The 22,948-nt window shown below is 45.2% G+C and overlaps 1 protein-coding gene across 2 annotated transcripts in view; it reads right to left on the minus strand.

The window, feature by feature from the left end:
* LOC137621516 (RNA polymerase II subunit A C-terminal domain phosphatase-like) overlaps positions 1–22,948 on the minus strand; it is a 124,539-nt gene that overhangs the window by 95,328 nt on the left and 6,263 nt on the right. For both annotated transcript variants that reach the window (XM_068351871.1, XM_068351870.1), the window contains exon 2: positions 3,940–4,097. In XM_068351871.1, the coding sequence (XP_068207972.1) occupies positions 3,940–4,061 (122 nt within the window). In that variant the 5' untranslated portion in view covers positions 4,062–4,097. The remainder of the gene's footprint in view (positions 1–3,939; positions 4,098–22,948) is intronic.

Here is a 22,948-nt window from a genome sequence, read left to right on the forward strand (position 1 = left end):
TTCTTCCTTGCACCCTTCATCCCTGTAGACCAAGGCAAGGCTACTGGTGGGTCGAGGAGTGTTGTAGAAAAGGTCAAGTACGGTGTCTTTCCCTCCTCCGCTGGAACTTGATCTGCCTCCACCAAAGAGTTGATCTTCCTGATACAGGCAATGACCTGGAGAAAAACCTGGTGTGAGTTTTTCTGTTCCAAAGGGGAAATCTTAGAGCTGGCAGGAAGTTGGTAACATACCTTTGGGGCGGGTTGGGGTCGTCAACGGAGCTAGCCAGGGAACGAGACCTGGAGGGACGGCTGTAGCTACTTTTATCTTGTAGTTGTAGATTTGTAGATGGAAGCACCAGTCATAGAAGTCGACGGCTCTGCTCTCGAGCAACAGTTCTTTAGGATGGTCTTGAGGTCCTTCCTTTCCATCGGTTGCTGTCAAGAAGAGACAAAGCTTTTCTTTGGGTTGCTTCCTTCAGCTGCTGGACTTCTGGAGTTACGGGAGGAGGTACTAGTGTCCGTATAGACTCTGAAGACGTTGACTGGTCCAGCTCTATCGACAACAGCCGATAAGAATCAATAAATGCGGTCTCCCCTGAAGATCTCGCGCCTCTGCTCGTCCTTATGACAAATGGGTCTCCTGCAGGCGCGGTCGATAGATGATGTCTCCTCTTCCTCGGTGGGTTGAACGGACCAATATCTAGGCTGTGTTGCAGTCTCATGTCCTTCTTAGGAGAGCTGCAGATATCCATTGTAAGGGGGCTCTAGTATGTCGGAGCGCTGTTACGTCATGGGACCTGAGGGCTTGAGACTTCAAGATGAATCACGGGAGTGCAGGGGGAGCTGTTGGAGACCCATGAGGTATGTACCTTTGCAAAATCCTATCCTACTATCCTTATCAGGTTTGCAAGCTAGTTGTCCTTTGCGAAGGGTTGAGCTTCTGGTGGCATCTTCTTAGGAAGTTTCCTTGTCTTTGGAGGAGTCTCGAAAGAAGGTAGAGGATGGCTGGCTGGAATGCTACGTTCAGTTGGTGCATTCTTCTCCTTAGCTTCATTAGCTCTGGTTGTCTGGTGATCTTTGCCTAGTTGTGTCATCAGTGCTGACAGGGAGAATGTGTTTGCTCGGGTGAACGTTCCTGATGAGCCAAACGTTGGCGAGACAAATGCGGAAGCGGGGAGCACTGACGTGGCAAATGTTGTGGAAACAATCTTGAATGAGGCAATCATTGTCTCGGAGAGTGTTAGCGAGGAGATTGCTGATAAGGCGGACGCTGTTGGGGAGAGCGTTGGCAAGGTGAATGCTGGGGAGGTGAATGCTGGTGAGGTCAGTGGTGGCGAGGCAAGCACTGGTCAGGATAATATTGATAAAGTGAACGCTGGGGTGGCGAGCAATGATGGGAGATCTGTCGAGTTGAACGCTGACGAGGTGGTCGCTGGCACAATGAACCCTGGTGCGGTGAACGCTGGCATGGCGAATGCTGGTGAGGTGAGCGACAATAGCGAGGCGAATGTAACTGACTGCTACTTGTCTGAGAGAACTCTGGTAAGGCTTTGTATGACCTCGTTGATTACGTGCAGCATGCCTGGGAAGTCGCTGAAGCTAGAGGTTTGCGAGGGGGCGAGAACGTTTAGCGTAGTCACTACTCTGGACCAGCTAGGAGATGGCAGAAGAGTTAAATTCCTGCAAAACAGAGGAGTTCGCCCTCCCTCCTTGCTAAGAGTTAGTGGATGGGCGAGGCGAGAATCTGTGTTGGTTTGTTTGTAAAGACAAACTAGACACTGACTGATGAGGTTCCAGGTGCAATGAATTTAGAAAAGAAGGTTTTCCTTTGTCAGTGAAAACCTTAGGCGCCATTTCCGCAGAAGTAGGCCTAACAGGACAGAAAATGTTCTGTCGTGTCCTATGGACACGATGGTGAGGGGCGGGAACTGAAAACTTGCCGAACTCCTTCGTTGTCTCGTTCTGTCAAGGTAAGGTCTAAAGAGTTTTAAGGCCACACGGAGGAGTCTCGTACTCTCTTGCGAAAATCTCTGAGCGGCGACCAATTAGGAAAAGGGCGTCTCTAACTTGTAGGCATGACGAGTGAACATCAGCTGACGGAGGAAGCAAACTTTGCATATCCTTGGCCTGCTGTGAAGACTCAGGCTGAGAGGGGGCATTGAAAACAACATGTGAAACCTAGATGCAGCTAGTTTCTGGGGTCACCTCAAAGCGATCCTTCAATAGGAAACCCTGTGGGGTACTCGTCAAACGTACTTCTCTTCCCCCTCTACTGAAGTAACTTGAACAGAAGGTGTTGAGAATACTGCTTGCAAGGACACGGAAGGTTCCTTAGGCCTTCGGAATTTCTAAGGGGGGAGTCTGAAGTCTTCCTCTTGGGAAGCAAGTGTGTGCTTCTGCTGTGTCCTTGCCCACAGAGCCTCACCAAGCTGTTCCTTTGAGGGGGGAACCCAAAATCCAAATTGAAGGCCACCACTGCCGCAAAGCGTTAGAAGACAACAGACTTCCTTACATTCGAGGGCTGCATCGCTTCACTAGAGGAAGCGGTGGAGCCTTCTCCGTAAGATTGTCCAAGGTCAAAGGGATACCACTCTTACTCTAAGTCCCCAGAGGAGACCGGTCGAGCTGAGTCAGATTGGCCAGATCGAGCGGACAGAGAAGGAGGACTGGGAGGCTTCCCTTTCAAGGATGAACCAGTAGGGGAAAAGTCCCGCTTAAGCCCCGTACACACTATGATTCATGATGCACGCAGTGTTGAATGGATGCATTGAAAAAAACTTTTACAACACGAAACTGCACCACCATCGTGTTGATGGGCCGGTCCAATTTCTGTGTCTGTTCAGTGTTGCATCAGCGTTCAAAGTGGGAGGATGTCCACTTGGATCAACTCCAGCGCCAATGGCTAACTCGCTGCCTCCCATAGTCTCATTGAGTGGACAGGGACTAACACTTCATTTTATTTTAATAATAATATTAATATTTTCAATACTAATTTCATTATTTTTAATAATAATAATAATAATAACTGTAGAGTTTCCAGGTAGAATAAATAATTGGCATACATCCTCTTTTAATGAAAGCTGAACTGCCACTAGGTTAACTAGGCAGCACACGAAAACAAGTGAGCAGTGTTGCATTACAGTTTGGTCGCTAGTATTTTTATTCAACTCCACTAATGCACCATGAGGCTGATACATGAATTATAATGTGTACTGGGCTTTGGACTTCTTTCACCGCATAGCAAATCTTTGCCACTGGGATGATGGCCACTCCCTACACAAATTACAAGGAGATTCTTGCGTGCACAAATGGCCCCTGCAGAAATGACAGAGCTCATGTGGGTCCGTCTCTATGGCGGATATGTAGATACCGCAATGGCGCCCTTCTACTCCAGGACAAACCAGCATGGTTTGAAACTCCGCATTACATACACTTTCACTTTGAAAAAGAAAAAGATGGTTCAAAAAAATTTGCCAGATATGAAAGGTTGACGGGAGAGATGGGAAAGAATGTTCGATCTCTACCGAGCTAAAATAAAAAGTGATATTACTCAACCCCGGTGAGTGTGTGAGCGGGGCGACTAGTCTACCCATGCTATCCCCCCCTAACTAGTGGTGGGTAGTCAGACCTAGCTAAAAGTCTTTTGGCTAGTTTTCAGCATTCGCCGAAATAATATCTCCTGAAAAGAGCGAAAGGGATTATATTCATGTTGGAACAAACTAAATTTGTTTTTGCCTATTTTATCATTTCTCAAACCATGTAGCTAGTTCACGGCCTTATTCAATGTTCTATCAAATTTCCCTTAAAACAAACTGAACTTAATGGAATAGATTTTTTTATTCTAAGCTTACAACAATTTTAGTAAGACAAAATATTTCAAATAAATTACTCAATTACAAATATGATATATTCTCTATTGCTAAAACATGACAAACCATAAACAAAAATCTATACAAACCCATTTTCCACTACGTCATTCACTTTGACTAACACCTGTGAAACTACACCAGAATTTTTTGCCTTTACTATAATTCGCTCTCCATTTTCTGCTTCAACTTCACAGAGTTTCTTCTTTTTCATTATGTTGGTGCCTTTCTTCGCAAAGAGGCTCACAACCTGAAATAAAACACACATCATTACTTTTAAAACAGAGCTTATAAAGAATTACTTCATATGTTTCTTTGATAATAATGTACTACTGTACTGTAATACTATAGATAATATATTAGAGAATACCCTAAAAAGTATATTTACAGTACTGTATAATGAATTAGGAAGCAATATGTATTTTTCCCAACTATACAAACCTGTAGCTCTTTATTAGGGAATACTGTACACTTTTTGCAAAGCTGAAACTAGCCATAAGACTTTTAGTGAGGTGTAACTACCCCACCACTAGTAAGTAGGGGATTAAGGGGGTAATACCGACTACCTTGCTCACACACGCCTGTGTTCTATCGTCACTTTTGCTTGCAGGCAGGACTTACCGGGGGATAGGCAATAGGGGGGGGGGCCAATGTGTATAAAGAGCTACAGGTTTGTATGGCTAAGAAAAATACAAATTTCAGTATTTCCAAATTTGTCATTTGTTCTGACACTAAATACAAACCTTATGTTCTTTTTTAAGGTGGGTGAAGTCCTAACGAACTGGCTGGTTTTAGATCCTGGGTTTTCCTGTACGTGCTTAGCAAGTATGTGTGACTGTGATACTGGCAGTGTGACTAGTCTAGGTATGAATTCTCAGAAACGTAGGAATCTTTGAAACAACCATAGGCGTTACCTAATCCCACCTTGCCAGGGGATATGAGGACGCAAAAAGTATATAGTACATATCTTATACCAGGTTACAAAAGGGAAATGGTTTTACCTGCAGACAGCAAAGACCTACTTACAGAGTACCGTAGGTGCTGTTCCCCAAAAGAGGGGAAGACGAAAGAAAGAAAGGGCCAATCATTCTTATCATTCATCCAGAATTAATCCTGGGTAAACTCTGCCCGCCACCATCTGCTACTTGCCCATCAAGGAGCCTGAGGTGTTTAAACCATTTATTGTGTAGCCACCACAGGGCCAATGGAGAATGTTCCATGTTCTTGTGGGTCACATCTTGCAGGAAGTGGGTGGTGAAGGTTATTTGATGGTTCCACATAACCGCTTGTACAACCTGCATCACAGAGTAGCTCTTCTTAAACCCTACGGACGTACTCATGCCCCTAACGTCTCGAGTTCTAGGTCTCCTCGGCTGAGGAGAAAGATCAGAATTCAATGCTCGGTCTATGACATTGCAAATCCATGCAGAGAACGTGTTCTTGGCGATCCTTCTCTTGACTTTCCTCGAACTGATGAAGAGTGCTGCAACTTGGGGGTGAGCTCCTGTAGTTCTCTTGAGGTAGAACCTCAAGCTCCTAGCGGTTGATCTGGATCACTGGTTACGCTAGGAAGACTCCCCATCCGGAAGGGTTTGAATCTGGGATCCGTTGCTGCCAAATTTTTAGGTCTGGAGACACACCCAGGAACGAAGTCAAGTATTACCTGTTCCCAACCCTGTAATAGGTGATGTCAAAGTTGTAAGGAAGGGCTTCATTAATTCTTCTGACCGATGTAACGGCGAGCTGGAATGTCGTCCCAAGTGTCAGGAGAAGAAATGATGTCTGACACAGCCACACCAAGGGTGCCCCTTCAAAGGTCACAATAAACTGTCCAAGTTCCACATAGGCGGTCAAACCTTCAGCTGAGGAAAGACACGTATGAAAGACAACTCTAAAGGGGAAGATATGTTAACTCCTTTCAGCCTAACGGCAAAGATCAAGGCTGGACGGTAGCCTTCCGCAGCTGAGAATCGAAAGATTTCCCTTCCGAAGTTACACAAAGAACCTCGCTATTCCTAGAATAGTGGCATAGAGGGGAGAGATACCCCTTCCATGACACCCAACACAGAAGGCAGTACACTTACCTTTGTAACGGCAGTATAAACACGGTATATATGGTTAACTCTCTCTAAAAATCTAATGGCTCGTTTTTCAGCTTTGCCGAAAGAGATAGCACTATAAATAGCGTTGGTTTGCATTCCACTTACGGAACAAACCTGTCGCTGAAATGTCTTTTCATCCAAGATAATGCCCTGGTCACTCTCCTGGTCTTAAAGATGACATTGCCCATGGTCACCCTCCTGGTCTTAAAGATGACATTCTTGATGAATTCAAGTTTTTCAAGGGCTTCTATCTCCCGCCCAACAACACACCACTCCTCCAGGCCATGGACCAACATGACAAATTGGGAGATAATTTGTATTTTTACCGAACTAATACAACCTTGTAGTTATTTATTGTGGATTATCTTTAAGCAAAGTTGGAAGGTAGCCATTAGACTAAAAGTGCAAGCTGACAACCCTGCCTAACCACTAGAGTGGGTAGGCAGGGGATGGCTAGGGGGGGTATCCAGCCACCTATATATACTCTCACAGCTGTGAGCTACGTCAATTTTTTATTGTAGGCAGACTTTACAGGGGGACAGGTGATGACAGGCCAATTTATATAAATAACTACAGGTTTGTATTAGTTAAGGAAAAATACAAATTATCTCCAAATTTGTCATTTGTTCCAATACCAACAAACCTTTCGTTATTTATTGTGGACGACTCACTCTTAGGAGGGTGGAAGTCCTATTTCTGGCATGGAGATTGACCCGGGTTTACCTAGCACAGTACTGATCTGTATATAACTCTGTTCTAGGGAAAACCTTGCCACCCCGCTAACAATACAAAGTGAGTAAGATAGCGGCCTGAGCACCTCACATCGTTTTGAGACATCATATAAATGTCTATGGGAGTTCATTCAGAGATTATAAATAGGATATAAACAAAGACGTTTCCCATTGCCTACCTCGCGGGAAGCAATGGGGACATGGACAGTAAATCAAATTTATGACTATACTAAGCTACACAAGGGAAGTGATTCTTACCCGCAGAGGTTAAAGCCAGCTTGCTGAGGGACCCATGGTGCTGTACCCCAAGGGAGGGGAAGATGAAGAAAGGAAAATGCCAGACATACTCTCATTCATCCCAAACTTAACTCTTAAACCACTTAATGAGCTGCCACCACAATATCGATAGTAAACATATCGAGCCACCGGTGGGTGACGTCTTTTAAATAGTGACCTGTGAACGTAGTTTGATGTTTCCACATGCCTGTTGTAAAACCTGCAACACAAAAAAGTGGCTCTTGAATGTCACGGATGTACAGATGCCCCTGACATCATGGGCTCTAGGTTTTCGAGGCGGAGGATGATCAGGATTCAAAGCCCTTTCAATGACTTGTTGTATCCAAGATAAAATGGCACTTTTAGTGATCTTCCTCCTAACCCTACCAGAACTAATAAAGGAGATGTTAGTCGGGGTTGTGTTGTTGCAGTGCATTTAAGATATCTCAAACTCCTCACTGCGCATAGTAACAATTGATCTGGGTCATTGGTTACAGAACGTAAACTCATAATCTGAAAGGGCCTGAATCTAGGGTCCAGTACCCCTGGATTTTGAGTCTTTGCAACAAACTCAGGGACGAAGCTGACCATCACTAAGCCCCATCCCCTTGAATGGGCGATGTCATATGAGAGGTCATGAAGTTTACCGACTCTATTTGCAGAAGCTAAAGCGAGTAGGAACATCATCTTTAAAGTGGTTTCAATCAGTTACATGGCATAATGGTTCGTAAGGAGGTCCTTTTAGGGATCTCAAAACACAACCCACGTTCCAAGGCGGACCCCTAATTTCTGACTGGGGGCAAGTGATCTCATAACTCCATCTGAGTAAAGAAAGCTCCAACAAAGAGGAAATATCCCCTCCTTTCAGCTTAAAGGCGAGGCTTAAGGCTGAGCAATAATCTTTCATCGCCAAGACTGAAAGCAGTTTTTCCTCCTGAAGGTATACAAGGAACTTGGCTATTACAGGGATAGTGGCATCGAGTAGAGAGATATTCCTTCCAAGACACCAACCACAAAAGACTGTCCACTTAGCCTGGTACACTGAAGCTGATGACTTTTGCAAGTAGCTGGACATCCTCTCAGCAACCCGTTGCGAAAAGCCTCTCTGAGAGGGGAGACGCTGGATAGTCTCCAGGCGTTAAGTCAAAGAGACTGGACAGTCTTGTGAAAGATGTTCCCGTGTGGTTGTTTGAGTAGATCTGGTCATGAAGAAAGCTCTCTTGGTAGATCTACTAACAGTTGCAGGAGGTCCGAGAACCACTCTTGCAGGATGCCATAGCGGAGCTTCAAGGGTCATTAGATTTTTGGATGCTCTGGTCTTGTTGAGAAGCCTTCTCATCAGACAGAGCAGGAGAAAGGCGTACCCATCAATGTTGTTCCACAGTTGTTGAAATGCATCCTGCCATAGAGCCTGAGGGTCTGGGACTGGAAACAGTACAGCGGAAGCTTCCTGTTCAGAGATGTTGTGAAAAGGTCTACTGTAGTGGAACCCCACAAAGTCAATGGCAAGATGGCATAGGGGCTGCAAAAGGTACCACCTTGTTTGTTTATGTAAGCCACTACTGTGGTGTTGACCTGCCAGCAACCAATGAAACAGATGGAGAGCTAGATATGGTGCTCTCATCAATAAGAGGTTTATGTGCTGGTACCTTTGGACTCTGACCAAAGGCTGGAGACCGTGTGATGCAGAAAGTGGGCCCCCAATCCTTCTTTTGATGCTTCTGTATAGAGCATCAAGTCCGAAGGAGGGACGAGAAGATCTTGACCTCTGCAAATGTTTTCGTCAGCCTCCCACCAAAAGAGATCCGTTATCTGTTCCTGCTTGATTGGAACTAATGTGTCCGGCGGGTCTGAGTATTGGTTCCACATGGATTTCAGCTGCCATTGCAGGGATCTGATCCTGAGGCGGCTATTTGGAACTAGACGGAGTAGAGGTTAGGTGACCTCGTAGACATAACCATTAACAAGCCGGTAGATCTTCCCATCTCTCTCAGCCTGTGTACTCTTTCGTCTGATGGGAAGACTTTCAACTGGACGGTGTCTATGATCATACCAAGGTATACTAGTCTCTGAGAAGAAAACAGGGATGACTTCTCGGTATTTATCAAGATCCTCAGATCCTGACAAAACTCTAGAAGCATGCCTTGGTGATGAAGAAGGGTTATCTTCAAGTCTGCTACAATCAGCCAATCACTGAGATATCTGGGGAGACGAATGCTGTTATTGTGAGCCCAAGATGACACTAGGTCAAATACCCTGGTAAAGACCTGAGGTGATGTCGTGAGACCGAAACAGAGAACCTTGAACAGATATATTTTGTTATCGTGTATGAATCTGAGATACTTCCTAGAAGATGGATGGATTGGGATCTGAAGGTATGTGTCCTTGAGATCCATTGTGCACACAAAGTCCCTTGGTCGAACTGCCTGGATGACAGTGTCTGCCATTTCCATCCTGAACGGAGTCTGTTGGACAAACTTGTTCAGGGGCAAGAGATCGATGACTGGTTTCCAGCCTCCAGATGCCTTTTTCACAAAAAAAGTCAACTGCAAAAGCCTTGGAGAGCATCCTTCTGCAGCATGGTCTGGACTTCGTCCCGGAGGTCCAGATCCTTTGCAGATCCCTTCGCATAGAAGCTTAACAGGACTAGATCCCAAATCAGAGGAGTGAACGGGACACGATACCCTATGCCGATCACCTCGATCGTCAAAGGATCAGCTCCGTGATGCTGCCACCTCTGCTGGAGGCTCTGCAGGCACCCCCCACAGGTGGTCGGTGATGAGGATTGCCATTCCTAGCAGGAGCGACCACTTCTGACACTCCCTCAAACTGCCTTCTTTCCCCCTGAAGGACTTGCTCCCTTTGTGGTTTCTGGACTGAAAGGGGCACTTAAACACCTTCAAAGGTCCAGAGGACCTAGAAATCGAGTGGTTGGAGATAGTCGGCTGTTCACGGGCAGGTTGGGATGGTCTATGAGTTCCAAAGATCCTCTAAGAACCATCTCTTTGCCTTCTTGGGTGGTGGTACCAGAATTAAACAGCTTGTTGATGGTCCTCATGCAAGAAAGGACCTGCCAAAAAGGTGTGCTTCGACTCCCTTCTCTCTTGTTCTAAGTCAAAGTTTGGACTGGCTGCCCTCGGGAGATATTCATCATGTGGCGATGGCATCATCTACCTCCAGGCTCACATCCAGAGCCTGGGGTAGGTCTAAGTCGTTGACTAGGCTGCGAGAGGGTCCTGCCACGGGGGACCTCCTGTCCGTCTCTGCCATACGGGCTTCCTTTGCCTTGGTGTTCTTGGGTCTTGTCTTCGTGTTCTTAGACTCCCTTCGCGCTGGAAAAGGTTCGTTCAAGATGTTGTATAGAGGAGCTTGTGAAGGTTTTGAACAACAGTTGTAGAAGCATTAGCTATGGGGCTCGAAGACTCTTCCTCTGCAGGTGGTAAGGAACCACCTCAATCTGCTGAGGGTTTAAGGGATGGCCAGTGATCTCCCAGGGTGACCCGATATCCCTGCTTATTCGAGGGTAAATAAGATCGGCGTGAGGTGGAGTGACACCTCTCATCTTCCTCTTCTGTCGTTTCGTCAAGACATCCTTACCCTTCACTGGAGTTAATGGAAGATGCTCAAGAGAACAATCTACAGCTGTAGACACCTTTGCACTAGATAGAGATGGTGAGGATCGTCGTGCCCTGTCTGCCAAGGATCTCTTTCCAGGATCTGAACTCCTGTGTGACAAACTTGAATCAGACTCTAAGGGAATCCATGGAGTAGCCCTGACTAGGACAGTCAAGGGCTATGACGGTGGGAGAGCCACACCCAAGAACTTCTGAAGGGTTGACAGAAAGGTGTTAACCCAAGAAGGGAGTTCATCACCCTTCGAGAGGTCCTGGATTCTCTAAGGGAACCCAGAACATCATCTAAGAGGAATCTTAGGAGCCTCAGATAACGTACGAGCTAGCTTTTTAGGCAACAGGAGATACGAATTAGGCGATCAGGACTAAAAGGCACGTTAGCGAACTTATTAGGAGGCTCCTTGAACCCTTTTAGGAAGGGTTTCGGCCTGCTGCTAGAGGTAGAAGTAGCTGGAGGCAGAGGTATCCGTACCGCACTTGCTCGTGATTCCAGTACCTCTACTCGCAAATCATTCATGGAAATCGCTGATTTGTGCATGAAATCGCGAGATTCACAAGCAAATTTCAAGTTTCGTGCAACAATGGGCGCGATTCGCGAGCAGATGTGCTCTTTTCATGAACACCAGGGAGCCAAACTGGAAGGTAGAAGCCTATGGATTCCTGTTGCTCCAGAGGACCGCCTACGCCAGATTTAGTAGGCAGTGAGGGCCTCTGAACAGGGGCAACCTGAAGAACGCGTTGGAGAATGCGTCACTGAGGAAGGCGTTGGAGAGCGTCGCATACGCAAACGCTTCGCTTAAGTGCCCCAGGCAGCAAAAGGCACTGGGGCGTAGCTTAGCTAGACGCCTGTCTACGGGGAGGTCAGTAGCAAGATCAGGTTTGGTCCGAGGTGTTGAAGTGAGGGACGAGCTGAGGAGCAACACGCAGATGGACTGCGTGTGCGCTTACCTCTTCCTTTTGACAAGGAACGTCTAGACCTTGATCGGGAACGTTCTGTTCATGATCATGAGCGTCGATCTCGCAATCATGAACGACGTGAACGTCTCGAGTGCCTAGCTAGCGAACATGAGCGTTGACTTCGCGATCATGAAAGTTGTCCTCGTGAACGGCTTCCTCGTGAACGTAAGCGTCATCCTCGCGATCTAAATCGACACAATCTAGACCGCAAGCGTCCAGACCTAGATCTAGACTGTCTTTCTTGTGATCGTGAAGAGGACTGCCTCCTAAGAGAATGTTGAGACTGTTGGTCTTGTGAGAGTGAGCTCTAGAGCAAGAACGTCTTCTAGAAGAAGAGCGGTGAGATCTGCGATATCTATGATAATCTTCAGAATGTCGCCAAAGACAATCAGAAGATGAGTGTCTCGAAGGACAAGGAGATGGAGTCTCGTCCTTTCGTGCCGTTAGTAGAATGAGTGCTGATCTCGTGAAGATCAACATCAACAGCCGAAGGATTCCTGTGGGGAGAAACAGAGGGCTGAAGATTAGGAGATGACGAGGTCCCAGGATGGCGAGCAGAACCGTCGTCAGCAGGAGGACGTTAGAGGGGCGAACGCAAGCGATCATCATGTCCATGCATGGAAGGTCCAGGAGAGGGCGACTGGTGGACTTAGCAAGCCTCCAGAGCGCTAAAATGTTCAAGGCTCTGGAGAAGGATCCTTCTAGTATCAAGCTGAAGGATGGCCATGCCTGCAACACATCTGCAAGTAAAAATGGCTCCCCGGTGGCAGGAGGTGAAGCAACTAACACACCAGTATGTCACTGTTCTTAACAATTATAAATATAAAAAATAAAATAAAGTTCAAGTGGCGGGGTAAGACAAATATTACTTTGTATCTGACAATATGTATTTCATTAAGTAATTGATACACAGGTCTGAGCACACTTAAATTGCTTTAAAGTCTGGGAAATTATCAGTCTAATTCATAAAATAAGTGCTCTTTATCAAACAGTAGCTTAATACAATTATTCTTGGGCGAACAACGGTCAGGGAACGAAGGAATGCTTATGTTACTTTAATACAGTTTCTTCACTTCTCTGTAAATTTCTAAGTCCAACACTCGCAGGGTAAAAATTCTAAGTACAAAAAGGTAAGAGTATGAGTCGTGGCGAGCAATGTAACTACGATAAAAGCATATCTGATCTTTGTGAAATCTCAAGCCCAACTGATTCATGGCCGCGGGCGTCGCTGGGCGTGACTCCATGAGATCATGAGAAGATGACCAATCATCGTCGCATTCGTCATGGCAATCCGGATCCAACCGGTAGGCCTTCGCTTTCCTGAGCCATTGCTCCCCCAAAGTCCCCCCCCCCAGGAATCTGCGAAAACAAGGAGACAGAAAAAACCCTTCGTTTGCAATTTGACATAGAGATAGACTCTTGTCGCCAGTGGAAGCTCAGAAAGCACACACTCCCAAGCGAGCCAGCGAACTGAGGTCATCCACCTGACCTCAAACAGAGATTCACAAACAAGGTATACGTGACAAGTACCCCGAGGTTACCAAGGGGTTATTCAGTCTAGGCTCCTGCTCGAACGCCCCTCGGAGGAAAGCGTGCGAAAAGGATCTCTAGAAAGAGATTTGAGTGTGCCAGAAGAACATGCTTTCTTCACCCGTGAGCTAGAGAAACAGCGCTTTGCCTTCTTCTTCCTATGCCGTCCAAACTTCTCCCACTGGGAGGCAGACCACTCCCTGTACTCGTTGCAGGGCAAACCCTGCTCGCAACAATGCCCTCTACAAGTTGGACACAAGGAGTGCAGGTCAGTATCCAACAAAGACATGAAGGTACCACACGCGGCACCCTTGTGACCAGGGAACGTTTAAAAAAATGCATTCTTCACACTTCTGTGAGATTTCATTATTGGTTATTAATCTCAATTTCTAGGACACTCCTTTGATATGTAATACTCCTTTCATATGTAAATATGTTATTTTCCTTAGTAAAATAAATTTTTGAATATACTTACCCGATGATCATATAGCTGTCAGCTCTGCTGCCCGACAGAAAAAACCTACGGGCGGAATACGCCAGCGATCGCTATACAGGTGGGGGTGTACATCAACAGCGCCATCTGTCAAGTAGGTACTCAAGTACTCGATGTCAACATCGAACCAATTTTCTCCTCTGTCCACTGGGTCTCTATTGGGGAGGAAGGGTGGGTCCTTTAATTTATGATCATCGGGTAAGTATATTCAAAAATTTATTTTACTAAGGAAAATAACATTTTTCAATATTAAACTTACCCGATGATCATATAGCTGATTCACACCCAGGGGGGTGGGTAGAGACCAGCATAAATTGTTTACATTATTATGAGCTAAGGATTTTTTATTTCATTTTAGCAGTTATTCAAAATAACAAGCATAAAATAAATAAGTACCTGGTAAGGAAGACGACTTGAACAATTACTCTGCCTTTTTAAGTACGTCTTCCTTACTGAACCTCGCGATCTTCATAGGATGCTGAGCGACTCCTAGGAGCTGAAGTATGAAGGGTTGCAACCCATACTAAAGGTCCTCATCAAAACCTCTAATCTAGGCGCTTCTCAAGAAATGATTTTGACCACCCGCCAAATCAAGTAGGATGCGAAAGGCTTCTTAGCCTTCCGGACAACCCAAAACTATTTCAAGAGAAAGATTAAAAAGGTTCTGGAATTAGGGAATTGTAGTGGTGGAGCCCCCACCACTACTGCACTCGTTGCTACGAATGGTCCCAGAGTGTAGCAGTTCTCGTAAAGAGACTGGACATTCTTAAGATAAAAGACGCGAACACTGATTTGCTTTTCCAATAGGTTGCGTCGAATATACTTTGCAGAGATCTATTTTGTTTAAAGGCCACGGAAGTTGTGACAGCTCTAACTTCGTGTGTCCTTACCTTCAGCCAAGCTTGGTCTTCCTCATTCAGAAGGGAATGAGCTTCTCGTATTAACCGTCTGATAAAATAGGATAAAGAATTCTCTGACATAGGCAAAGATGGATTCTTAACTGAACACCATAAAGCTTCAGACGGGCCTCGTAAAGGTTCTTTAAAAAAGAACGTAAGAGCTCTTACAGGACATAATAATCTTTCTAGTTCATTTCCAACCATACGATAAGCTTGGAATATCGAACGATATTGGTCAAGGCCGAGAAGGCAGCTCGTGCTTGGCTAGAAAACCAAGTTGTAGAACATGTAGCCGTTTCGGATGAGAATCCGATGTTCTTGCTGAAGGCATGAATCTCACTGACTCTTTTAGCTGTGGTTAAGCATATCAGGAAAAGAGTCTTAAAGGTGAGATCTTTCAGGGAGGCTGATTGAAGTGGTTCGAACCTGTCTGACATAAGGAATCTTAGAACCACGTCTAAATTCCAACCAGGTGTAACCAAACGACGCTCCTTCGTGGTCTCAAAAGACTTAAGGAGGTCCTGTAGATCTTTATTGTTGGAAAGATCTAAGCCTCTGTGACGGAAGACTGATGCCAACATGCTTCTGTAACCCTTGATAGTGGGAGCTGAAAGAGATCGTTCTTTCCTCAGATATAAGAGGAAGTCAGCTATTTGAGTTACAGAGGTACTGGTCGAGGATACGGATACTGACTTGCACCAGTTTCGGAAGATTTCCCACTTCGATTGGTAGACTCTAAGGGTGGATGTTCTCCTTGCTCTAGCAATCGCTCTGGTTGCCTCCTTCGAAAAACCTCTAGTTCTCGAGAGTCATTCGATATTCTGAAGGCAGTCAGACGAAGAGCGTGGAGGCCTTGGAGTACCTTCTTTACGCGTGGCAGACGTAGCAGGTCCACCCTTAGGGGAAGTGTTCTGGGAACGTCTACTAGCCATCGAAGTACCTCGGTAAGTTATTCTCTCGCGGGCCAGAGGGAAGCAACTAGCGTAAACTTTGTCCCTTCGTGAGAGGCGAACTTCTGCAGTACCTTGTTGACAATCTAGAACGGAGGGAATGCATATAGATCTAGATGAGACCAATCTAGTAGAAAGGCATCTATATGAACTACTGCTGGGTCCGGGATAGGTGAGCAAAGTATTGGGAGCCTCTTGGTCATCGAGGTTGCGAAGAGATCTATGGTTGGCTGGCCCCAGGTGGCCCAAAGTCTCTTGCATACATCCTTGTGGAGGGTCCAATATGTTGGAATTATTTGTCCCTTCCTACTGAGACAATCTGCTACGACATTCAAGTTGCCTTAGATGAACCTCGTTACTAGTGAAAAGTCTAGACCTGTTGAACAGGAGAGGAGGTCACTTGCGAACTCGTACCATGTCAGAGAGTAGGTCCCTCCTTGCTTGGAGATGTACGTCAAAGCAGGGAGTTGACCGTGTTCACCTCCACCACTTTGCCTTGAAGGAGAGACCTGAAGCTTTTCCAGGACAGACGTACTGCCAGAAGCTTCTTGCAGTTGAAATGCATTGTCCTTTGACTCGAGTTCCATAATCCCGAGCATTCCCTACCGCTTAATGTCGCACCCCAGCCTACGTCCGATGCGTCCGAGAAGAGAACGTGGTTGGGAGTCTGAACAGTCAGGGGAAGACCCTTTCAAAGGTTGATAAAGTCCTTTCACCAAGTCAGACCAGACTTTATCTTTCCGGAAACCGGGATCGAGACCGCTTCTAGCGTCTTGTCCTTTATCCAGTGAAAAGCTAGATGATACAGAAGAGGACGGAGGTGTAGTCTCCCAAGTGACACAAATTGAACCACGGATGACAGTGTCCTAACCAGACTCATCCACAGCCTGACAGGGCAGTGTTCCTTCTTCAGCATCTTCTGGATGGATAGCAGGGCTGGGGGTTGATCGTCTTGTTCAGCAATGTCCTCATCAGAGGGTTCCTCATCCGAAACTGATGAGGAAACGGCAACGGAGTGGGCAACGTCTGACTCGCTGAATCCGGTCGCACTGGCGGATGCGTGACGGAGCCGGACACAAGATCATGGTATTGCTGCACAGTCTGTGAACTGTCAACCATGGGGACGCGAGGAAGTACAGCGTCAACCCGAAACTGTCTAGACTGTCTGGGTTGTGCAGTCAACCCCCTACCGGGTTGCTGAGGTTGCCGCACTGCGTCACAACAAGTCACCTCTGCTGGTTGTTGAACGTCTTCCTAGTGACACACTGAACGTCCACAACCACCTCCGAGAGTCGCTTAACGTCAACGTGCGACTGGCAACCCACACTGGGTCGCACCGGTGGAGGAACCATCTCAACTGGCGGACGTGAGTAGGATACCTCAGCGTCAACAGGGCGTACAACCAACCGGTAGGAAGGTTGTTGGCTAGAAGGTTCTTCTCCGTAAAAAATCCTCTATCATGGACACAAGCTTGGACTGCATGTCTTGCAACAAAGCCCATTAGGGTCTATGGGAGCAGGTGTGGCAACAGACGGGGTTAGCAACTGAAGCGGAACCATTTACCATCCCTGGAAGCCTTGTTATGCTTTAATTAAAGTCCATAGGAGGCTAAGCAGCTTAAGGCTCCTCTCCAAATGACAGAGTCCTCAAAGGAATATCAGAAGGAGGGAGAACAGCACTTTCTCATCTACAGGAACCATGTCCGAGAAAAGCTAGGTTATCTCAGTGAGGGTCTCACTGGTGCATAAGCAGCAGACCAGAAGGCAACGTTATGTAACTGCTTGACAGTCTGTGAACTGTCAAAAACTGAACTGTCAACCACAACAGGTGCGTGAGGACATACAGCACTGGTGCATTAGTAGCAGACCAGAAGGCAACGTCATGTAACTGCTTGACAGTCTGTGAGCTGGCAACAACCAAAGCTGTGTGGGGAAGCCTCAACTCCTGACTGACTAGTCTGCTGCGGGCGAGTGGCGGTAACCACAGTGGGTTGCGGAGGCTGACACACCGTGTCAAAACACGGCAGCTTGTGGTAGCTCACGCACGGCAACGGAGTGCTCCGTGTGTCTGTGGGAGTCAGCATGCGTCTGGCAGGGTCGACTGCGCATGGGTGGAGGAGCTCTCACAACAAGAGTGTGGGAGCAGGCAGCCATGCTGGGCGCACAACCGTGGCAGGTTGTAGGCAAACGGGTGCATCGTCAACCTTCTCCGCAGTCGGAGTGTGGGAGCAGGCAACAACCAAAGCGGAGTGGAGGTGCGTGGTGGGGACTGCCGTGGGTTGCGGAAACTAACGCATCGCGTCAAAACACGGCAGCTTGACTCCACCTTCCCACTGCTGATGCGGTAGCTCACGCATGTTAACGGAGGGAGCCGCATGTCGGCTAACGTTAACATGCGTCTGGCAGGGTCGATTGCGCATCGGAGGTGGAGCTCTCCGCAGCCGGAGTGTGGGAGCAGGCAGCCTCAGCGTGAGCTGGGCGCACAACCGTGGCAGGTTGTAGGCTAACGAGAGCAGTGTAAACCTTCTCCGCACGAAACTCCTGCATAACCGCAGCTAACTGAGTCTGCATAGACTGCAGTAAAGACCACTTAGGGTCTACAAAAAACGGCAACAAACGGAGCTACTGTCCGTTGTGACTGAGGGTCTAAAACAGCTGGTGCGGCAACAGACGGAGTTACTGCCTGTTGCGGTACCACCTTGCCTCTCTTGGGAGGTGTGCAGTCGTCGGATGACTGCAGCGAGTCCGAACTGACCCAGTGGCTACACCTAGGCCGTTGGACTTGCGCGGAAGGGACCGACTTGCACTTAAAAGCTGCAAGATTTGGTCCATGGTTTCTACGAGAAACCTCTTCCGCAGACGAGGAATAAATGGGCTCTCTCGTCTTTGTGTGGGTGGGGTGATCTCACGTCGGCAACGTGTGTAGATACGCCCGAAACCACGGAGGGAAAAACGTCTGTTCGTCGATCAAGGCCTGTGGAACCCATAAGTCGTTCGACATTACTTCTCCCCTGGGCTTGGGAGCTTGTAAGAGGTCCAGGACTAGGTGAACAACTGGCACGAACAGACGAACCCTCGGACGCAACACTGTAACACTTTGCGCATATCACTTTATCACTTTTGATTTTCTGTTTGCACTTATTTCACTGAAATCGAAACTTTAACTGATTTCTACCTGAAACACACAATCCTATCCTTCATTAAAAGGTAGTAATTGCGAAAACAGTTTTACAATGCAACAGAAAAACATAAATAAAGATAAAGAATTCAGTGGCTGGAAAAGAGACTAAACACTAGATCAAATAAACTACGTTTACAATCTCTCACCGCATAAAGCCTGGGAACAAGAATAAAACTCTAGAAACGTTTTACCTTCTTCCCCAACAGCGACTAGGGAGAAGAGTAAAAAACGAATTCAGTGGCTGGAAAAGAGACTAAACACTAGATCAAATAAACTACGTTTACAATCTCTCACCGCATAAAGCCTGGGAACAAGAATAAAACTCTAGAAACGTTTTACCTTCTTCCCCAACAGCGACTAGGGAGAAGAGTAAAAAACGAGAACAACGTTACCCGCTTGAACGAAACGTTTATTCTCCTCTCTCTCCCTCCGTCTCTATCTCTCTCTCTCTCTTCTCTCCTGACTAGCACCTGAGAGAAGAGCCCAATTATATATCGTTAAAACATGTTATTTGCTAAAAGGAAAGTTCCTTTATTTAGAATTTAAACCATTTAAGCTAAGAAAGAATGAACGAAACGCTAGAATCGGTTTACTCTTACTGCAACGTGAAACCGTGATACACTCTCTCTCTATCGTAACGATAGAGCGCATGTTGAACGTTCTGAACGTCAACAACTGCGGAGACTAAAAAACTAAACGTTAGTTCATCTTTGAAAACAGTACGAGACTATCAAAGAAATTCTTTCATAAAACATTAAAATTAAAATAGTATAAAATTCTTAAAAGGTTAAATACGATATGACGGGCTCAATGTTAATTAACTTCGGTTCCAAGTAAGGACTGCCTACTATTAGGAAAGGTCGCATATAAACAAACATAAAAATTAATTTTTTATAAGTTTATAATAAATGGAAAGTTAATCGAAGAGGCCTATAAAGGCGGAGAGATATAAAATAAATAGATCTATAACTTGTTAAGCAAAATTACCAAAAACCTAAACACACTTCCGTCTAAGGGAAGGGTCGGCCATTTAAAAGTGAAAGAGAGTCCATACTCTCTTCGTCACCATAAAGAAATCTATCCAAAACGAGTTCAAGTTTTGAAATGAAGATAAAACCCCTGCATAGCGAAAGCTCAAAACTGGAATAGTGTACTTCACCAAATCGTTGTGAAAACAAATCCAGGTAGGGACGGCGTATTTAGTAGGTCTTGCCATTGGCACGACAGAGAGAAAATTGGTTCGATGTTGACATCGAGTACTTGAGTACCTACTTGACAGATGGCGCTGTTGATGTACACCCCCACCTGTATAGCGATCGCTGGCGTATTCCGCCCGTAGGTTTTTTCTGTCGGGCAGCAGAGCTGACAGCTATATGATCATCGGGTAAGTTTAATATTGAAAAATTGGGAAACTTAGTTCATGATAAATAAGAAAATACCAGTTTCATGATAAAATTGCAAAACTCATGATGCGGCCATTGTACTTTGGCAGCATTCCCCTAGCACTTAGTTTGTTAAGATTCATTTCAGTAATCCATTTTATTATGTTTTCCAAAATGTTTGCTCCAGCGTTAGTGTCCTTCATAGGAATCCATTGTACAAATTCTTCCACAATATCAAATGTTGGTGTTATACCCCTCACAAACACTGCAATTTGACAAGTTTCCTTTTTATCTGTGGTTTCGTCGATAGCAATGGAATAATATTATTATTTAAAATGCCTTCCAAACTACTTCTGAGATTCGCTGCCTGTTCTTTGATTCGCCTTGTTACTGTTCTTGGCGATAAACTGATGGCAGAAAATAATTCCCCTTTTTCTGGAAAAACAACTTCTACTACCTTAAACAATAATTCTTAGAACTCTCCATCAGAAAACGATTTCATCCTTTCTGCAATTAGTTTAGACACCTCATAGCTAGCACGAGTGTTTCGGTCCTGTTCTTCAATCTTTCTACTGAAAAAGTATGACTGCTTTGTTATATTATTTCTCAGCCTTGCAACTTAGTTTTCCCTTGTAATGATTAAGGAAAGTTTCATAGTGCCGTTTCATTCTTTAAACTTTCTTCGGCAAATTAAGCAAACATATTTTCAGAAGTGCTCAATGAAAAAAAAAAAAACTAAGTGTCCAACCATGCAAAATACACTTTTCTTTTCTTAATTTCCACGGGCTTGTTTTTGCTCAGACAAAAATTACTTCTGGAAAGGTATAAGAACAAAAAAGTATGGTAATCAGTATGGGCAAATAAGAAATAACTAAAACAATTTATCACAAATAATTAAATAAACACTATTACTGAATACAGATACCTACTGTTCTGTTATTTCACCACCAGACAACAAACTCCATGTAACTTTTCCAGGGACTGCTCAACTTGAAGTAAATTACTGTTTTTTTTCTATTTGAACATAATTGGATAGTTAGAGTACAAGTGTTTTGTTGGCGGGCCGGATAAACCCCAGTCGCGAGACGGATGTAGCACTCAGGCTGTGGGTTGACGACCCGTCCTATAATAAAGGACGATGGTTTGTACTATCGTGTAGGAACAAATATGTACTATCTACAATAGGTTATTAATAGATGCAGATTATAGGTTATGGGATTCAAAATTGTAGGTTTGAGGAGATATAGTCCTTTATCACTTCCAAAGTCCTTATCAATACTTGGTAATATGTACATGGTTAGGTCACCAAAATCTGTCTGCCAAAATATTCACACATGTGGTTAACATGTGTAGTGCAATATGCACCACTTGCCAGAACATAGGAGGAAAGAGATTTTAAATTGTAAGAAATGGCACAATTAAAACCAGCAAGTGAATAAATATGATACACCATGCTTCATTAAATGCAGGTGAGGATAGACATGGTAAGGAAGGATTACCATTTCCTATAAGTAGCCAGCCTGGTGAATACCGGAGGACTGACCCAGGCGGAGGATTAACCCACAATCTCTGGTAAAACTGACCCAGAGTGGCTTGGAGGACTGACCCACAATGTTTTTATTTTCTAAAGCTAATTCTTTGGTATTATTGGGGCAAACCACCTGTTCATGAGTTTTTGGACCCCTTTATATAAAGACAATTATGGGGGACCCCAATGGGAAACCGGGATTTTTAGGGTGGGAAATGTCATAAACGAGTTATTTACAACAATAATAACGATCAGAAATGCAAAATAAGCCCAAGATAACCAGTTGAAAAAATATATGGTTCATGTAAATGGCTGAAAACCAGCCAAACATGGTTATTTAACACTTTTGAGATTTGCAAAAGGGTACAGAACCTAACAAACCCACCTAACCTAACCTAGTAGTTCCCCGGTCACATCCCCTAACCGGGGGCAAGCCCCAGGACCCCCTTCCCAGGTCACACCCATTAGCCAGATTGATTTGATTTAAGTATAGATTTCTTATATAACTGTTATAAAAGTTTTTATTACAACATATAAGAGTTAATGTTATATGGAATCCATATGTTATTATATTTAATCAAATAACTTTAATAATAAATGCACTATAGTATGAATAAACATTGTGGGTCAGTCCTCCAAACCACTCTGGGTCAGTTTTACCAGAGATTATGGGTCAGTTTTACCAGAGATTATGGGTCAATCCTCCGGTTACCAGCCTGGTGATCCAATATTCTGTCCACGCACCCTAATATTGTACTATAATAAAAACATTGGGGTGTAGGCCCATGTATGATAGCAGCCACCTCTATGTATTATTATGTTTAACTTAGAATACAGCAGTGTAAGGGGAGTCACAGGGGGCGTTAGCACCCCCGTGTGGTAAGTAGGTAAGGACACGGCTTGTAGATTAGGTTAAGGGGGAAAGTTTAGGTTAGTTGATGTCCATTTTTAATGAATGCGTGAGGAACTGGCCACTGATATAAAAACGCTCCAAAACATTTTCTTCCATTTTAGATTAAAATGTAATAGGACCCAGTAAGCTGGCATACGCTATGAAACTCCCACTACCCCAACCATACTTCAAGGACACAGAAACTGGTCATTATCGACGGCCTTGCCCTGAGCTGAGTTATGAAAACGGCAACGGAAACCTAACATTTTCACAGAAATCCATGGGTATAGATTTGAATTAGTGAAAGTTCTGGTCTAAGTAGGAGCCACACTGACATACGTCTCCCGTCGGGTAAGTTAAACCCATGGAGTTCAGTCCCTCACTGTTTGAATATTCCTGAATTATTAAGTATATTGCACTGGTTATGAAACAAGGTATTAAGTCCTCTGCGTATCTCATACCCTCTGCCAACAGTGGAAACCCTGGAGAACTTTAGTTAGGGTACCCTAATCAAATATCAAGATAAAAACCAAATTTCTGATACTTCAA

Source organism: Palaemon carinicauda, chromosome 28, assembly GCF_036898095.1.
Source record: "Palaemon carinicauda isolate YSFRI2023 chromosome 28, ASM3689809v2, whole genome shotgun sequence".
Classification (NCBI taxonomy): Eukaryota; Metazoa; Arthropoda; class Malacostraca; order Decapoda; family Palaemonidae; genus Palaemon; species Palaemon carinicauda.